This window comes from Falco cherrug, chromosome 3 (genome assembly GCF_023634085.1).
Source record: "Falco cherrug isolate bFalChe1 chromosome 3, bFalChe1.pri, whole genome shotgun sequence".
Lineage (NCBI taxonomy): Eukaryota > Metazoa > Chordata > Aves > Falconiformes > Falconidae > Falco > Falco cherrug.
The window spans coordinates 1,628,258-1,647,124 of NC_073699.1; the positions used below are offsets into that span (position 1 = coordinate 1,628,258).

Consider the following 18,867-nt stretch of genomic DNA (forward strand, 5'->3'; position numbering starts at 1 on the left):
GGTTGTAGCAGGGCTGGCCAATTTTCCATGACTGTTTCTTCCTTATACAAACTTCAGCTGCTGTCAAGACATAGGGCAAGAACAGAAATGAAGTTTTGCACCTTGTCAAATTCCCAAAATATACATTTGATAGTGTTTTGAAGGAAATCTACATCTGGAAAACAGCTGTGAAATAACAAGTAAAGGTATTGCCCTGCAAATATGTCTGCAACTCTTCTGCTTTAAAGTTCATTCGGATGATCTGGAGGGAAAGACAGTATTTCATGACCTCCCAGAAGACAAGGAGTTTTCTTTGTAATGTGCAACCACTCAGCTGGAAATATTACTCCTGATTATTCAGAAAAAGATACATATACAGACTAAGAATATCTTTTTGTTTTGTGTTTGGGTTGTCATGTGCACAACTAGTGACTTTTAATCCAGCCATTACTGTTTAGCTTGGAAGTGCTTAGCAAAAATTTCATTACCAGGAATTCTGAATGAAAGTATTGCCATATGGTGGGTTTCTGTATAATGTTTCTGGAGTTTCTACTCCTAGAGGCCGTCCTGTTTCTGTCTGTAGTGTTAGAAGTTACTCTGTAGCTTGTGTTCCTTTGTTTTCTTTCACAACTTATCTATGAAGTGCATTATCTTATTACAAATGGGTTCGACAAATAGAAATCAAGCCTGGGTTTGGCGTTTCCAGACAGCTTGATGTGCACTTATTCAAGTACATTTTTAGGGTGATCTGAGGAAAAAAAAAACCAAGACAAGACCACAGCCTATATTCCAGTCATTTCTGACTTTAATGAGAAAATTACCTTTGTTATACCACTTAAAAATACATATATTAAGAGCTTGAAGCCTATGGCAAGTCTACCAGCATGAGATAGATATATATACTCCCACACATATGTGTTCAAATGCCTGAACTGGTTGGATTCCAGGAGAGTACTAAGGTGATTGTTTTCTTTGCAGTTGTTTGTCCTCCAGGCAGTCATTTCCAGAAGGATGAATGCATTCCCTGCCCTCTTGGCTACTATCAGCATCAGACAGGACGTTCCTCCTGTATCAAGTGTCCTGTGGGCAGAACTACCAACTCCTATGGGGCAATCAGCGCCGATCACTGTAAGTTGAACTCATTTTTTCCCTTATGTTTTGTATTCTGGCTTCAAATAACTGATGGAATTTTTTTCATCTGTAAGTTTTAAAAAAACCAAAACCTCCCTTTGTTTTTTTGTTGCTTTTTTTTTTTTTTATGGATATGATCCTTTCTGCATACGCTCAAAGACATTTCACAAAGACAGAAGAAACTGCCTGGTGTTTTGACGAAAAATGCATGAGAAATAAGTGGTCTGTCTCATCCAGGATGTTGTGGTTCCTTAAGATGTGTCCTCAGGAATGGTATCTGAGTGTTCAGTATCAGTGAGAAACATCTCACATAATTCGTTTATTGTCACTTTGATGAACACTAAAGTAGTCTTGTCTTTGTGCATCTCTTTCCCCTGCAAATATAAATACTTCTCAGAAAGCAACTATCGATATGTTCATTAAAGTTATATTCAGTTTAAATGACTTATTTTTGCATGTAGTTTTTTAATAAATTATTTTCTTTAAGTCCAAATTCAGTTTTTGTCTGTAGAATTAGCTCATGGGTAAAAATAAAAGTCAATAGTAAGAATCAGTTTATTGGGAGTATTGGTGAGTATAGGGTTGTCTTTGTTCTGTTTCAACATACTTACTCTCTTAGGTGGGATAAAAAAAAACAAAACAGGTTTATTGTAATGTACCGACATCAATTAGCTTTTGCCTGAAGTTGTCATTCTTCATTTCTATATGTGTTCTGTTGTACATATTGGACTCCTGTGCTAAAAAGTTTGCCTCTTAGTTTTTCTTTACTGCACTTGCAGTTTTCTTTACTGCAAGTGCCTGCAACTAAGCCTGCTCCCTACCTGGTTTCCACCTTACCTGTGTCCTGAGTCTCAGTGCTAGCCCTTTCCAAAAGGCCATGCTAATTGCTTTCTTTCTTTCCCTGCTGCCTCTTCACAAAGTCTGCAGAGTTTGCTGAATTAACGGATGTTACGGCTCTTGTGTTATTCTTCATAGCATTTCACAGATCCGTTGCAGCAGGCACTGTGCAAACCTGTATGAAAGCAGAGTTCCTTGTCTGTACTTCTTTGCTTTACACTACTTAGCATAAATGGAGATTTGATCCATGGCAGAGAATCCAGATGTTGGCATATGGAGTGCAGCAACAACAAAGCAGTGAGACTACCACATTTCAGAGCACGAAACTCCATGCAAATTAGAGATAATTTTCAGTGAAGTTTCTGCCATACTTGGAGCACTTTTGTCCTACAACATTGAAACATTGTCCTGCTGCATTGACAGGACCAGAGGCAGTGAGCACAAACTAACACACAGGAGCTTCCCTCTGAACATCCAGAAACATCTTTTTCCTGAGGCTGGGCAAGCACTGGCACAGGTTGCCCAGGGAGGTTGCGAAGTCTCTGACCTTGCAGATGTTCAAAGGCTATCTGGACATGGTCCAGGGCAACCAGCTCTAGGTGGCCCTGCCTGAGCAGTGGGGTTTAGACTAGATGACCTCCAGAGGTGCCTTCCAACCAGAACCATTTTGTGAAACCCAGTGACAGCACCATCAAACTACTTTTTTTTTTTTTTTTCTTTTCTTGTTTATTTGTAACAGGTATCACGTACTGTCAGAGCAATGGGCAGGGTCTGGAGTGTGATGAAGATGGCCAGTACAGACCCTCGCAGCAAGACCCTGACACTCAGAAATCCCTCTGCCTTGATAGCTTTGGAGCAGCACTGGCTTGGACTGAAACAGACGATCTCCTTACAGACTACCAGTGCCTAGGTAAGTGTCAGAAGAATATTTTGTGACCCCACGTAAGTGAAACCTCCTGATGAAAAGACACATCACTCCACAGCTTACAGGGATTCACTTTCCCGTAGCTGTGGCCTCTGCCTTAAGCCACATTCCTCCTCAATTTTGCATGTCTTGACTACACTGGGGAAGTTATTTCCAGTGAGGGAAGAGAGGGAAGCACGTTTCTTACACTTTCAGATGGCTGACAGCTTTTTGACGTATGCTGACATCCTGCTCTCTGCTTGGAAACCTAAAGGAATGATGAGAGGGCTAGTGGGAAAGAAGAATTATGCATTTCTTTGTAAAATTATCACTTATTGTCGTGTCCATGTGAAATAGACTGTGTTTGGCAATGACCTCACAGTCGTGGCATAACGTCACCCTCTGGGATCCTGCTGTGTGGTATTGGACTTGGTGAATGTATCCTTGCAAGCTGGGGGAACTTACTTCTGCTCGAACACAGTTGTGAAATGCGAGTTCTCAAGGATGAATAATTTGAAGGTCATCCATCAAACAGTCCCCCAACGGCCTGCAGCAAGGTCTAATTACGCTTCTCAGCCTCAAAGCTTTTGCCTTGCCCAAAAACAATTTTCCAGAAGTTTTTATTACTCTTCATATGATTGGTATCAAATTTAATGGACTATTCAGTTTAGAAGCTGGTGTCATGGTGTGCTGTGTATTAGACAATATCTTATGATAAGTGTGATCAGCAGACAGAGTGTGAAATGAAAGCCCATAGTTGTGAAGAGGTTGCAAAACTGTTTTCAGTTAAAACAGCTACTTTTTTCTCTAAGCATACTCAGAGACTGATCGTAACTATGAACACAAGGTGTTAGCATCTCTCGCTCTCGGTCATGGGGCAGTTGGGATGTTTCTCTGGGCAGGAGACCCACAGCAGCTTAATTCTCCTGTTACTTACCTTGAGCCTTCCTGCCTGAGCAGTTCTGACTCTGTCTAGGATGGAGCAGTTATAAATATCTGTGCTTATGTTTCTCGATCATGCTAGAAAGTTTCACTACAAATAAATGTAAGTGTTGATAATTTAGGGTTTAAAAAAACAATGAGCACCCGAAAAGTCAGGGGGTTTTTGGTGGGTTGTTTTTTGTTTTTTTTTTAAAAAAGAGTTCACAGGATAATTTAATTTCCCGTTTTTCTTTTAAGGATCATGCTGCATTTTCAGAAAGCATTATATGAAGTGAAACCAATTATGCTTATTGCTACTTTCCACCCTGCCCCTTTTATTTCTCTTCACTGAATTCAGCATGCAACAAGACAGCAGGGTCTGAGGACTGACCTTGCTTTGACAGGAGGCTGGCAACTGGGCAGGGTCAGTAATTATCCCAGCTGGTCTTTGGCTTTTGAGTCTTCAGATGAAAGAAGAATTCCCTTATGTGACTGCACAGTAATAAGCTGTAACAACCCATGCTAGTTCTTATTCTCTCTCTTGTTACATTTTAAGCCACGCTTAACATTTACTGCAACAACATGCACAGGTTCTATATACATATATATATATACATATATAGTAATATGTGAGGTGGAGAATTTCTGCTATGCGCTAAGCCTGTGAAAGGGCTGAGAAGTTACATTACTGTTAAGAAGAGGGCACTGTGAACTAAATGTGCATGAAAATGGGAAGAGGGTAGCATACTTTTCATTGTACTTTCTTTTTGACAAAGTAGCTTTATGAATGCAGTTTTTTAAACTTTATATTAAAAAACACATTTCAAGAATTAAAAAAAAAGGCAGTTCTCCTAGTAGTTTTGCAATGTTTTCAAGTTTAATGTTTCATTACACTTTCTATTTCTCTGCTTTTCTCCTGTGTTATTGCAGAGAAAATGAAAGAGTGGGATGGAGCCAGAATTAGGGAAAAAATTAGATGAAAACATTTAAAAAAATGTAAATTTTTATTTCAAATTTTTCATTCAAAATGAGGGCAGCAAGCAATTGCAAAGAGCACAAAAGCCCTGCTTCTTTTCAGTCTTATGAAAAAACATGAATTCTGTTTTTAACCTGGTATCACTGCAAGCTGCAGATGTAGGAGGGATTTGGTTTAGTACAGAATTTAGCTCATGCTTATATTTTGGTGTCCTGTATTTCTAGGAAGGAAAAAACTTCCACTTCTGTTTATACCATCATTCAGCCCTCTCTCCTGCCAAGCTGGAGTGCAAGGATTTTGTTAAGTGTTTGGCTAGCCCTTGTGTTTCTTCTGAGCAGAAATGACAGTTTTATCAAAAGCACCTGCTGACTCAGCCCTGACAACAGTGGACATTTGCTTCTGATTTAGTCTTGACTGTTTTGCTGTAAGAGCACAAATGATTTTTTTTAAGAACTTATCCCTGACTTTTATTTTGTGGTTTATGCAGATGTTTCAGGGAGAGGCCTGGGGTCCTCCTGCACCCATGTGCATGGGGGAGAGGAGGGCTCAGCCTCCAGTTCTTCCATGTGCAGACAACTCCCACGGGCTGAGACCAGACCAGGGCTCCCGCTTCTTAGGTCGTGTAGGTCTAGGCCAGGCATTGGCTGCAACGAGCCAGAGGTTTGCTGTCATTTGGGGCATTTAAGTGAGAAGTCTGGTCACCACAAGGGTGATGCTAAAGTCATCGTGTTCTTCCCTTCTCCTTGATATGCTGTGCTCACTGAAAGATACTAGTGTATCAATACACGGCCACTGAACAAAACCCCCGTGGTAACTCTTACAGGTCATAGCAACCCGGGCAGCATCGTGCTGGTGCCACTGTGTGTCCTTCACCAGACTGTGATCTTCAGGGCACAGCTGGGGTCAAACCTTCTGGAGTTTAAACTGGATTCCTGGCCCTGTTTAGTGACCTTTGGATTTTGCATCTTTAGACCCCATGAGCCCAGTTTGTGAACAGTGCTGCTTGTCAGACATCCCTATGCTCAGGTGCCGTGGGTCCAGTTCAGAGACACGGGATAAAAGGGTTTGGGATGGAAAGTGACAGTCTGGAGATAAAGGTTGAACGAAGGAGTAAAAATGGAGTGTGTAGGACATGCTACCTCGAACAGATCCCTGAGCCTGAAGTCATGGAGATTAGGCTGTTGTGCTCCTGTAAACAAGTGGTAAGGCTCCTGGATGTCCTTCCTAACCAGTTGCTGTGGGAGCTGCTCCTGTTTCAGTGTCTGTTTTGCAGAAAGCTGGTTCCCCCATTGACTCCATAGTCAGTTCGATGCCATGAACAGGTAACGGGAAGTGGTCAGTCTGCTGCTCAAAGAGAAGTCTCACTGGAATATAAACTCCCAGCCCACTCCTGGCTGTTTTTTAAAGGATCTTATCACACTTTTTTTTTTTTTGTTCCCAAAACAGAAATTCTACCTTCAGTCCAGCTGTCTTCTGCATTATCTGTGGAGTTATGGTACATCATTTAATGAGCAAGCCTCTTTCCCTGCTAAATTCTTCTGATTTTTATTTCTGTCTAAAATCTTTGTCTCTACAGCATGGGAACTGATAATAGTACCCGGTTGCTTTTTGGGTGTGGTTTGGGTTTTTTGTGATTTGGTTTGTTGTTTTTTGGTTTTTTTTAGTGCTCAGAAAATTTGAGAGAGTTTCTGCCTCCAGACTGATTTATGGGTCAGAAGAAGCTCAAATTCTTCAGTCTCAGTCATTTGGGGGAGACCTGCAGAGTCCACCTTTTCAGTGCATTTCAGGTAAGGAAAACTCAGAAAATCTGTAGAGGCAACATTAACCACCATGGAAAATAATAATCTTTTTATATGCTTACAGTGAAGTTCCCACAGGAACTATATGCACCAATGCACTGCAAGATGTTTACAGCTTTTGGTGACCTTGGTTCAGGGAAGAGACTAGCTTTTCTTTCCAAAAGAAGTCTTCTGACTTTACATACCACTTCAGACAAGTCATCTGACTTTAAAGCCAGTTGGTATAGTTTGCAATATGGATGAGAGCTGAGATTCAGACCAGGAAACAGTCATCAGACTTTCCAGATGTGCAGACAACAGAAGGATTAGGTGTTCAGGACATATGAACGCCAAGTTTTCACCTCTTCCCAAATTACCTGATTGGCACATGAAAGAGGAACAATCATCCTTGCTTACATCAGAAGGATATTATAAGGAGTGCAGAGCTATTCCTCTGCCAAGGCTTACAGTGTATATACTATATTACATCTGGATACGTCATGTTTGCTGGTTTATATTGGTTCAAAGTCATTTAAAACCAAGGAGAATCACAGCGCTGCTTTCAAGGTGCTTTAATCAGTCTCACTTTCTGTCCTCTAATGCTCAGACTGTGAAGAGAGGCAGAGGGGTTACATTCAGAATAAAACCACCCTGGCAGTAATAACACAGGTGGCCTGTTTGTAGGACAGACATCACAGAAGTCTGACAAAGTGAGTGGGTTTGTGTTGCATACCATGGTCTAGCTGGAGCAGTCATCTCATGCTAAGAAGTGAAGGCATGAAGCCTTATATATGTTACTGGAATGATTTTCCTGCACCAGATCATCCCCTAGCTGTATACTGTAAGGTTTCTTGCACCTTCTTCTGAAAGTGGAGACCTTCAGAAGCAAGACACTGACCTGAGGGCACCGTGGGAATGAACTTAAGGAGGAAAAGATGCTCCTTTGACAAGCAATCTGATTCAGTGCACACAGCCTGCATTTTCATTACAAGTTATGGCAACTGTCAAATGGCAGCACTACTACAAAATATTACTCCTGGGGGGCGTCACTGAAGGCGAAGAGTTAATCTTTCCATCTCTGCGTCACTACAAAGTCAAGCAGCTTAGCTTACATTTCTGATGTTTTGATCTAAGCTGGTTTGTTTTGTACTACAGACATTTGGAAACAATTTCAGTGCCTGTTCTGGGAGCAGAGCTGTGGGAACAAGTCAGAAGCGAGTGTTTAAGGGCAGAAGGATCTTCAGCTACTCCTAAATCTGGAGGGGGGTGGCTGCTTGCTCCCTCGCACTGGCCAGGTGATTGCTGCAAAGGCAACTGGCATGACTAAAGAATTTGGTGTTTCCCTCCTTCCTATCACCCTGATACTTTTCACAATCCTTTTGCCATGGGTGACTGTATCAGGCAGGTGTAATGTGCTGCCAAAGTGGTTCATGAGAGTCCTCCCTGCCTGCCTCAGATAAAATTATTTAGCAGACATTAAATATTTGGGTGGGTGGTTAGACCTAACTCAGCTGTTTGTATCATTAGGTGATGAGTAACTTTTTTGTATTAATTTAATTTAAAAACCTAACCCCCTACTAAAATAGTTGAACACTAAAGTGCATTTGGCTAACGAAATTCATGTGCTTGCAGTCTGATAGACATATGAAAAACTAGGCAAATGGCAGTAAACAGCGGAATTTGTAGCAAAAATTTTGCACCTGAAATGCTAGGAAATCTAAGGTTTCTTTCCTGTTTTTCAGGCTGTGAAAGGGAAGACGCATGTGGTTTTGCAACTGTAACGTCTTCTGGTGCTGGAGTTCTCTGTGAATTATACAGTGCTGCTGAAGTCAACTTCAACTGCACCACCTCTGGATTGGTAAAAATGATCATATTTAAAAATATGTGTTTACCATAGTACAGTATGTTCAGTGTAAGTAGACAGCATCACAGAAGAAAGGCAGGACGTTACCTGACCCCTTGGGTGTTGCTTTTCACTATGGCCATAATAAATTCCTGCCAGTTGGTAAAGAAGCTACACCCGAACATTTCCAAAAGTGACATCTGAATGCCTCAGTGTTTGATTGAAACATCACACAGCACTTCTGTTCCTAAAACATGCTGAGCTCCTGCACTTGGGAAATTGAGTTAATTTAAAAGGAGAGTTAATCTGGATAATGCAGACTAGAAGTACCTAGGCTGGTAATCAGGTCACCTGGAGCAGTCATCATTTCTCAGTCCCTTCCTCTAGCCCAGGGTTTGGATTGTGTGCTCATTAGCACTGCGACATGCTCCCATTCACCACTGTTAAACACAGCAATATGGCATTGAAGAACTGAGGTCTCAGAATAAAAAATGCCCACGCTGGGAGCTGTGGTGGTTCTAAACCGTCTGCGCTAATTCCTCCCCCTGAGTTTCTGAATAAGGAAAATGTGTTTTAGGAGAGGAAATCAGGTAGGCTGGATTTATTCTGCATGCCTGTTTTCTGTCTCAGGTGCAAGGTGCTTTGGGGAACCCCACTGCCACTAGCATCAGTCATCTCAGCTGCCTGCTTCATGTCAGGAATCCTGAGGGAGATACTGTGATGGTCTACTTGAAGAGAGGTATCAGATGCAAATCACTCACCTAATGTTAGACAGCTGTGCCCAAGCCTGTAGTTTTTTCTGTATAAGATCATGATTGAATGTGGGGAGCATCTTTGTTTAAGGAGACATAATACTTTCCAGAGCTTAACATTTAGTGATAGCCCAGAAACCTCAGCAAATCTTCCCTTCATGCCTTGTTCCCTGGAAATTAGGAATACAGCTTTGGTAAGCTATTTTGATGGCTTTCTCCAGCAGATAGTCCTACAAAACCTCAAATTCTACCCAATGTATTATTCTATTCTGTTCTGTTGTACTTTGATTTCTCTTCACTAAGCAGTTTGTTATTTGAATATATAAGGTATTATTAGTGACCTGCTTGTACATAATTTAACAGTTGAGGTTAATTTTCGTTGTGAGTTGTCCTACTAATATACTAGCAAAGGAATAACCTGCTCTTCAGTTAATCCCAAGGTGATTCAGCTGAACTAATGAATGTACAAGGTAATTTTTTTTTCCTTTTGGCCTAAGTGTGATTGATACCACTGCATGTCCCATTCATTGTGTGTCCAACTTTATGCCCCGTGCCAAATTTGACACAAGACGACCAAATACAGAATGCTACAGGGTGTGAGCCAAAGCTCTCTGCTGTCACTGTTTTCCTTATACTTCTGTCGAAACCTCTGAGTCACCATTTATTATTAACAATAAAAATAAAGAGCTAAGTTTCACCTGAAAAAAGGCAAGTCCCCTGAGGTTGTTGCAATCAATGCAATCTTGTTCATACCAGAACTACCCCAGATTTCTGTTAATATTGCTAATTAGATCCAGGATTATATGAATTGTATCATCTTATATATGCGTCTAGTCAGCAGAAACCTTAATTGCAGATGCAGTTATGCTGGCCAAAGTACACATTTTACTTTTTTAACAAGCTAAGTTTGCTTCATTTCTATCTGGGAGTTATTAATGTAGTGCTTGAAAGTGGAGTATTACCAACCATACCATGTACATCGATTTGGGAGCCCTTTGCTGGTACAGTGGGCTGGTTTTCCTACCCCAGCAGTACACTCTGACCAGCTACCCAGATATAATTGCACCAAACCATTTGAAGATCTCATCTTGCATCTGAAAGTCCAGAGAAGGACTTTTATGGCTGAGTTTTTATCATAAAACTTTAAACCAGCTACATCCTGCAGGCAGTCCAAAAGCATCCCATCTCTCCTTGAGCTCTTTTGAACGTTCCTTTCCTGTTCTCTCTACCCAGGACAGGAATTTAACTCATCTGGACTCAAGACCTTTGAAAAGACAAGTTTTCAGAACGTGCTTTCTGGTGTGTATCGCTCCACGGTGCTCTCAGCAGCTAGCACGTCTCTGACCGATGCTCAGCTCTTCTGTCGGCAGACTTGCAGTAGGGACCTATGCTGTGACGGCTTCATCTTGAGTCAAATTGCACTTGATAGAGGTATTGTCTAACTGTAAAACACAAAATCTTGCAGCAGAAAATAAACACTGAGTAGAACTCATTTTTTTGGGTACAGTACACCTACCTCTAGATGATACCAGTGCCTCCGCATCACTGACATTTTTTGGTGTAGGCAGAATTTGAGTAGTGCTCAGGGCTTGGCCTGGAGCAATAGATAAAGACCTGAGGTAGCAAGGTGCTCTCGGAGACAAATTTTGAAAAAAGAGTTCTTTTGACCTGCTTTAGACATCTGCATCCAGATGGGATAAACCGTTCTGAAAACGCCTCTCTCCTTACCTGGAGCAGCTCGGTTGCCAGAAGTTGGTGCCTCCAGAAAAAGTCCTTGTAGTGCAAATGTAGTCCAGCTGCCTTTTTGGAGCAGGAAAAGAGGATACTAAACAGGGAATTATGTTTTGTTATTGCATGCAAGGATGTTATAATCACCTAAATCTGAGTGTTTAGCTAGGAGAAGCAAGTGCGAGTGGGATGGACAGTCTGGACAGAGGTGGGACTTGCGCAGGGCCCAGATTTCTGCCAGCAAATTTAAGCACTTAATGTCAGTGCCTGCTTTTTGTTGTTTCTTTTTTGAGCTCACATGGGATCAGATTTCCCATTGGAGTACATTGCCTATAGAAAAAGTGAAGTTCTAATTAAGAAGTCTCAAGTTTTTAAAGACAGGGACTCACAAATCCAGGCTGCTATGTGGCAAACACATCTCTAGTTTGGAGTCGAAACTGATCCTGGATTTGAGACAACTTTCTCTGTGGAAGCTGTCAAGCAAATGTTTCCAGAAAATTATTTTCTGTTTTGGCATCTCATGTTTTTTTGCATCAAAATATTTTAGGTGAGCTTGTAAAGTCCACTTCTCTTTACATTTACCATCAAATTTCTGGGTTCTCCATACTTGTGAGTGTAGAATGGGGTGTGGAGAAAGTAAAAGTTTAGAGCTCTCTGTTGGGGTAAACCTATTTGGATCAATACTAGAGGAAAATGCATGATTTGGACTAGCATTCTGTTAAAAAGAAGATAAAAGTAGCATATTAAATATCTTGTGTACACAGCTCATAAAAACAAACCAGAGAGGGCATTGTAAACCCAGAGGAATTCCTGAGCTATGGCAGCAAGTGCAAAGGATGAGCTGAGCATTGTCTAGAAGTTACAGTGCCAGGCTGACGCTAGGACACCTGGCCTTAAGTGTGCAGGTCCCGCTGGCTCACGTTGCGATGCTGGGGGGGGCTTAGGGCTGGGCAAGCTGAAATCGGGCACCAATCCAGGAAGCCATCCCAGTAAAAGTAAAAGTGCTTTCTTGGTTCAGAGCCTGAGACTGTAAGATCGCCCAAGGTATGAATATGTCTCCATGGTGCTACAAAATGCCGAGAAGACTGTTGGGTATTATCAGATAAATAGTGATATTTTATTAGGTGGTAATAGCATGTGCTGGAAATCACTGAAAAGCAGTCTACAAATGGTTAGTTTGGGGATGCAGAGTGATTTAAAGAATTGGTCACCAATATTCGAGTGAGCAGAGATTATCTTTATTCACCAGCGCTGGGTGCATGGGGGATCACTCCACCAGAGTCATGCACACCGAGGGGACTTTTCATTCCCCTCTTTATACAAGCAACTCAGACCTATTCATTAACTTTCCAGGAAATCGTTTACATATTCATTACAATGCCAGGAACTCATTTACATATCACACTAAACTAGTGACCATGATTTAAGTCCTTGTCTTTGCCACGTTTCATAAACAACAGGAACTTAGGACCAGATAGCCTTTTTAAAGATGACAAATCCAAGGACTTCGCAATTAGTACATCCGTCATGTTAGCAATAAGGGTCCTTGCATGTTTCCCAGCTTTTAGATAAACATAAGTACATCATCCTATAGATAAGTGGTGCATCATTCATCATTCAATAGCTAACCTTAGCACTCCAGTTTGAATGTACGGCTCTGATCTTCTTTTTCAGTTAGCATTTAGAGAAAGTATTGTGGGCTGCTTGGGTGGAAAGCTCTGTGCAGGTGCAAAGAACCGTTGGAGTGATGCAACTCTCTCTTTGCCTGGACCTAGGTACCATTTTGTGTAGTGTGATGAGCTCCGCAGACGTGCTGATCTGCAATGCAAATGGCTGGAGTCCAGCACCAACATCCGTCATTGGTGGGATATGTAAAGGTGTGAACTATGAAGAAAAAGAGAAGATGTTTTCCTTCACCCTGGGAGGACAGGTGTTCAGGGGAAGTATGTCAATGAGTTCTCTCAATTTACATGACTTTTCTTTAATTCTTGTATAGGCTCTGCCTTTTTCACCAGCTTGCTCTTGCACTTCGGAGCTTTTTCTCAAGTAAATCCGTATCTGTACAATCACAAGAGAATAAGAACTCTCTAATTGGATGCATTGTTGGATAGATGGACCTTTTGTGTTTTACTGGGTGAACATTAATGAAAGTCAAGAATGTGTTTAGTATGTCACCCTGTAATACTTTCAGTATTTAATTTGGGCAGATTAAACCCAGTAACCTGAAAGAAAGGTAAAGTCTGGAGCAAAGACAAAAAGAGAGATGCCCAGAGCTGCACAGAAAAAGCAGTGATGAAAAATAGAGCAAAGCCTTGGCTCCCTGGACTCAGACTAGCACGAGGACACTTGAGATCTTCTTCCTTGGGGTTTTGTGTTGTAAATCAGATGATGCATAGTCTAGTGATGTGTTGTTAATGCAATTTCTGAATGTTTCAATACTACCTGTTTAATTTGAGCAGCTATTCTAACAAACTCTTTTCTTTATTAGCTTCTAACTTGGTAGAAGAGGCAGAAAGAAATTTTACTACCTTTCAGCAAATTTACCTGTGGAGAGGTGAGTTATGTCATGGAAGTTGTTGTAAAAGCTTGATGGACTGTAGGCAGTGGCAGATGTGTGTTCTATAATGGAAGTGTCTTCTCACTTTATTTTTTACTGTCCAAATTGAGACACCACCCAGAAGCCTTTTCTGGCAGGGGTGGGTGTAATCTAGAATAATTCTGCTACTGTCAGTTTCATGAAATTTGGGTAAATTCTTTTGTCTGAGAATATAACTTTTGATACCTGTGAAAAAGATATCATGGGGACACTTTGTCCCATCGGTGTGCAGGTGCTATAATATTAATTTGGCACTATATGCATAACTAGTTGGGTTATTTTTATTATCACGATAACCCTGTATGTGGGGTTTTTTTGCAAGTTTACTTTCTGAATGACACAATGTACATAGCAGGACCTGCATGAACGATTTGTGATACTGCTTTATAAATGCACACAGCCTCCAGAGCACTGATGCTGAATGCAGGGTCATTGTGGATACGGCATTTACTTTTATCCTCCAAACAGTGCATTTTGGTTTAGGTTTTTCCCGGAGTTGTACAGAGATGGTTTAACTCATGTTTGAATCAACAGCTGGTGGAACTACCAAAGGAGTTTTGCTTAATGATGCAATTGAAAATATTTGTTATAGTTTGGCAACTAATGATTATTTTGTCTTGTGGAAGAAAGGTAAATGGAGTTACTATGCTCATGAATTCCTGTTGCGTTCCAGGCTCCGATAGGGTCGCCCAGACTAAAAACCCTGCGTGTGACACTTCTGCTTTGAAGACAGAGAATGATCTAACGTTATCAGGTATTATAGTAAGGGTGGACAGAGAAGGCAGCAGAAGACAGCAGAGGGGGTTGCAGAATTTAACCAGAGAATATCATATATTGTCATTTATGTATCGTAATGATATAGGTATTTTGAAGTCCAGAGGATTTCTTTTAGGTAGGAAGTCTGATACAGGTTTTAAGAAAGATTTTAAAAATATAAACCTCCTGTCTTTATGGTTTTTACCTTCCCAAGCCAAGCTGGAAATTAAAGTGTTAAAATGTTTGGTGAAATACCGAACTGTAAAGACTCAGGAAATATTGTTTGGCTGAGAAAAAAATTCACATAAATGCAGTAATCAAATCCTTAGCCTGAGTACCTGGGCACATTTACTGCTACTGACAATATGACTGTATATATGATGCTTACAGAAACCCAGGGTGAAACTGCAATCTTCAGTGTTTCTTCCGTGCATGGTGGAAGCGAGGGACCTGTGAAGTTCTCCATCTCCTTTGTTATTCCAGGGTCTGCTCTTCATTATACTAAGTCATGTATATATCCAAAACCATTTATAAGTTACTAGAGTTCATTTGCGCCTTCAGCACCATAATCCTAAGAGAAAGACAGCAGTGGAGACTGTTGAGAGTACTTTAGCTCATCCCTAATGAACTGTAATCTTTGCTGAGGAGTCTTGATGAACACCTGAGCATGTGATTTAATACATATAAAATCCTAACATGAAGTGAATTGCTGGTTTTACTTACGTAATTTGAAAGGTAAACTAAAATGTCTGTTTACCTAGTGGTGCTCCTATACAATTAGTGGTATTTTAAAGTCTAGAGTTAAAAATGAGTAAAAACTGCACTTACTATGCTGGGTGAAATTCTCTTGTCGAGGCATGAGTGCAGCTCTCGGGGTTGTCCATTTACTCTGCTGGGGCTGATATCTTTAAAACCTGAAGTTATGCGAGGAATGCAGTTTTTTGCCTCCATCCCTTAGTCTTAGTCATGACACAAACTGTTACAAGAGAAACTGAAGGCTGAAGTTAAGTCTTGAGATGTAACAAGACCTATAAGTCACCTTTTTAGAAAAGTTATGGATACATCTGGGAAAACATCTACAGAGCTTTAATCACTTGATGATCATCCTTAGAGCACACGGTAACATACCTTTTATACTTTCTGATAGAAAATTCAAAGCTATTGTGCACTCCTAGCATGTCAGTAGGTGCTTCAGCATTTCAGCTGCAGTCATCAACATGTCTTTACTTTCCTGTTTTCACTTTTGTCTGGATGTTTCAGTGCATGTAAGATTAAATAACAGAATCTTTCAGCGTTGGAGTAACTGGAGATGAGACGTGCTGATAGCATTTGATAAATAAAAAGGTGTTTATGAAGATATTTGTAAAAGAGCAGTGAAAAGTGTTCATTTCTTTCAGTACTGGACGTTTATTTAAAGGGATTAATTTGAAAACAGCCTGAAATAGCTGTGATTGATTGTTTCACAGGGAGCTCAAGAGATATAAAGAACTGTATGCACATCTAAAGATCACGGACAGGTGACAGAAAGGAGTTATTTAATGTGGTCTGTGACAGCATAAAGTAGGAGAAATAAGGTTAAATGACTGAAATAGGCATTAAGCTTGTTAAGAAAATGTTTAACACTGAGAGGTGTAAATCTTCTCAAGGGAATATGAGGAAAATGCTGTGTTCTGGATTAATAAAACTGGATAGATTAAGGTATTGTAAACATCCTCTAAGGCATCATGCTTCACTGTTAAGATGATGTGTTGCATGAGAGCCTAGAGAGAACCTTTTTATTTCTAGGACCTGGGATTTTCATCTAGTTTTTGGGTGGTGGAAATAGTCTGGCAATGCTATGTTGTGCAGCTCGGTGAGGAGGCGTTGCCTGCACAAGCATCAATAACTGTGGGTGGACAACTCTGTTATTAAAAACAGCCTTTGGTGTACGTTAGCCCCACAAAATGGTTGCAGCTGTTGTGATGTGAGAGGCGGAAATTTATATATAAATAAATGTAATTTGTTCCAGATCATAGCTAAGTTTTCTGTGGGTTTGAACAGTTTGTTTGTTTGTTTGAATCTTAGATTCCACAAAGGATCTTTTCTACCTAATGGACAGCAACCAGGTACAAAGTGACCAGAATCATTCTCTCCCCTACCAGCAGTATTGGATCTTCAGGCAGAAGTATTCAGCAGAGGAAGCTGTGCTTTGGTGTCTCACACGTAAGATGTCTTGGAGACTGTTATTCTGTAGGGAATAATAATAAACTAAAAACTTCCAATAGATATTGTAATTATGATAAGTAGAAACCCTGGACTTTGAGATTTTTGGGGGAAACCCTGTAACATTTTCATGGAAGTTGCTAATGGAGCTACCTGTTTCTTCCTTTTAAGGAAGAAACTGTAAAACTTTGCTGTGGCAGAAAGGGTACCCACCCATCGGTCCCCATCAGGCCATATCCCTGTTATGGTCAAGAGAACTCCACGATACAGCTCAGGCAATACCTCACTGTTCTTGAAAGGTACACCTCCAAAGAGATAGATGACAGTGCTAAAAGAAAAATGTAGAATACAGATATTTTGGGGTATGATGAAGTATATTTTGATTTAATAAATGGAGTAGAGTTTCTAGCTCTGACTACCAGGAAGGCAGAACCAAGAGTACTAAACAGTGCACAAACATCACTGCAAGAGGTCAGTAGAGCTATGCCTCTTTCAAGTTAAGCATTGACATATATCTTTACAGAAGCCATTGCCACAGTAATTAAGAGGTGAGTTTGACAGCTTTGTTGCTTTTCTGAAGGTGCTGTATTACCCTGGGGCAAATTTCAGCACAAATTGCTACAAGCAAATGGCTTGAACAGTTGATTCTAGAAAACTCATTTGTATTTGTGTGATGTATGAATGCTTCAGAAGATTTTTTGCAAAACCTTACTAAGACATTGTAGTCTTTATTGTCCTTTTTTTTTTTTCTTTAAAATAAGAGACCCATGACTGGTGCAGAGTTCTTTTATGATTATTCAGTTTGTATATCAAATTTACTAAAAAGGACAGAGATATCTTTTGAATTGCAATGTTAAAATTACACCAATACACTAGGATAAAGCTTGTCAATCAACTGTAGTGTAGCTCCTTTTCTGTGCTCTCCAGGTAAGCCTGCTCTTCAGTGTCACTAGAAATGGAATCTGTCCCTGTTTCTCTTGCACTGTAATAGAATAATACCGAAATTGTCACTCTTGTTTGCTGATGGATAGCTTTAAGCCTGCTGAAAACATGAAGAGGAACAGAAAGGGGAAGAAACCCTCTTGTTTGCGTAACTCTTTGTGACTTTGCTTCATAGGTTGTGCACAAGAAGATGAGTTTTGTCGAATGGCAGATCTTCAAAACACCACAGACATGTATTTTGTTTGTAACCTTTATCCAGAGGCACAGATCTGTGATGGCAGCACTGATCAAATACCAGAAAACTGTCAAACTGTACTACCCTGGCAACCACAGATATTGTATCATAAAATAGGCAAGTTTTCAGATTTGGATGTATAATTTGTGCTCTAATCCTGGGTAATGCAAGCTGGCGTTTTGGCTCTTGATTCTGAGATAAAAAGTATGAATGTATGAATGAGTCCTGGGACGTGATGGTACAAGGGAAGGTTAGGCTGTTCTGGGTACAGATTTTCATTTTCCATTCAGGATGGAAAGATATTAACCATGAGTTCCACTCTCCACCTCAGTTATTCCCAAATCAGAGAGGCCAAGAGTACCTCAAATAATTTGTATATCAGGCCTTAGATCTGTTTATAATGTGAGTAAAATGGGAACGTCATTGGGATATTACCAATCCTGTTTTCTACCATTAAATTTCCATACTAGTTAAGCAATGCAAAACCTGAAATTTGTTGAGTGTTATATATATATATATATATATATATTTAGTGTGGATTTTCACCTCTGCTCTTTGAATGCTTGGTAAGTTCAATGATTTTCTCATAGGGCTCATGTAAGGAAACTGGACAAACAAGCCTGTTATGACTGTACAGGGTCCTATAATTTTGCAGTGAAAAATGCAAAGGTCCACTGAACTAAACTACTAAATTGTGTCTTTTCAGAGAGCCCAAAGTGCAGCACAGGTTGAATAATACGTAAGCACACTGGAGTCTTCCAGTCTGAAGTTGTCCCCCAGTTTTTGACCTTGTGGAAAAAGAAATGTCAATACAGGTCTCAGAAACAGAAGCCCTGGACTGGAAGTCTTCCCTTGGCGATGTACTTTGCTTAGTGTTATAGAGCCTTCGCTTGTTGGGTTTTTGTTCATCTTCAAGCTTAACCATCAAAAGTTTACTGGGATAACATAAAACTATCTTTTAATCAATCAAGACCACTGTAGCATAGAAACAGAAACTTTACCCTTACCATGTGATTACTTGACCAATATATGTAAATTACAAGTTTAAGCTGATTTTTCTGATTTTTATTTTCTTTTCCCTTCTAGTCACTCTAAAAAGCTCTGTGAAGAGCTTCTACACACGTGTACCATTCCAGAAAGTAACTGGGATCTCAGTGAGGAATAAGACTGACATGAGCCGAAAAGCTGTTTCAGATGGGTAGGACGTGATTGTGTGTTTTTACTGGAAGCTTAACCATGCCTGGAATACCAAGGCCCAGTTACACAGATGAAGGGGATCAGACACAT

At 40.4% G+C, this 18,867-nt stretch overlaps 1 protein-coding gene across 1 annotated transcript in view; it reads left to right on the plus strand.

The window, feature by feature from the left end:
- The window catches only part of TG (thyroglobulin), a 161,130-nt gene that overhangs the window by 39,327 nt on the left and 102,936 nt on the right, over positions 1-18,867 (plus strand). The window contains exons 21-32 of the mRNA XM_055704249.1: positions 958-1,107; positions 2,687-2,857; positions 6,413-6,535; positions 8,269-8,384; positions 9,000-9,108; positions 10,355-10,552; positions 12,625-12,792; positions 13,338-13,403; positions 14,119-14,199; positions 16,266-16,403; positions 17,521-17,697; positions 18,667-18,778. Coding sequence (XP_055560224.1) covers positions 958-1,107; positions 2,687-2,857; positions 6,413-6,535; positions 8,269-8,384; positions 9,000-9,108; positions 10,355-10,552; positions 12,625-12,792; positions 13,338-13,403; positions 14,119-14,199; positions 16,266-16,403; positions 17,521-17,697; positions 18,667-18,778 — 1,609 coding nt within the window. The remainder of the gene's footprint in view (positions 1-957; positions 1,108-2,686; positions 2,858-6,412; positions 6,536-8,268; positions 8,385-8,999; positions 9,109-10,354; positions 10,553-12,624; positions 12,793-13,337; positions 13,404-14,118; positions 14,200-16,265; positions 16,404-17,520; positions 17,698-18,666; positions 18,779-18,867) is intronic.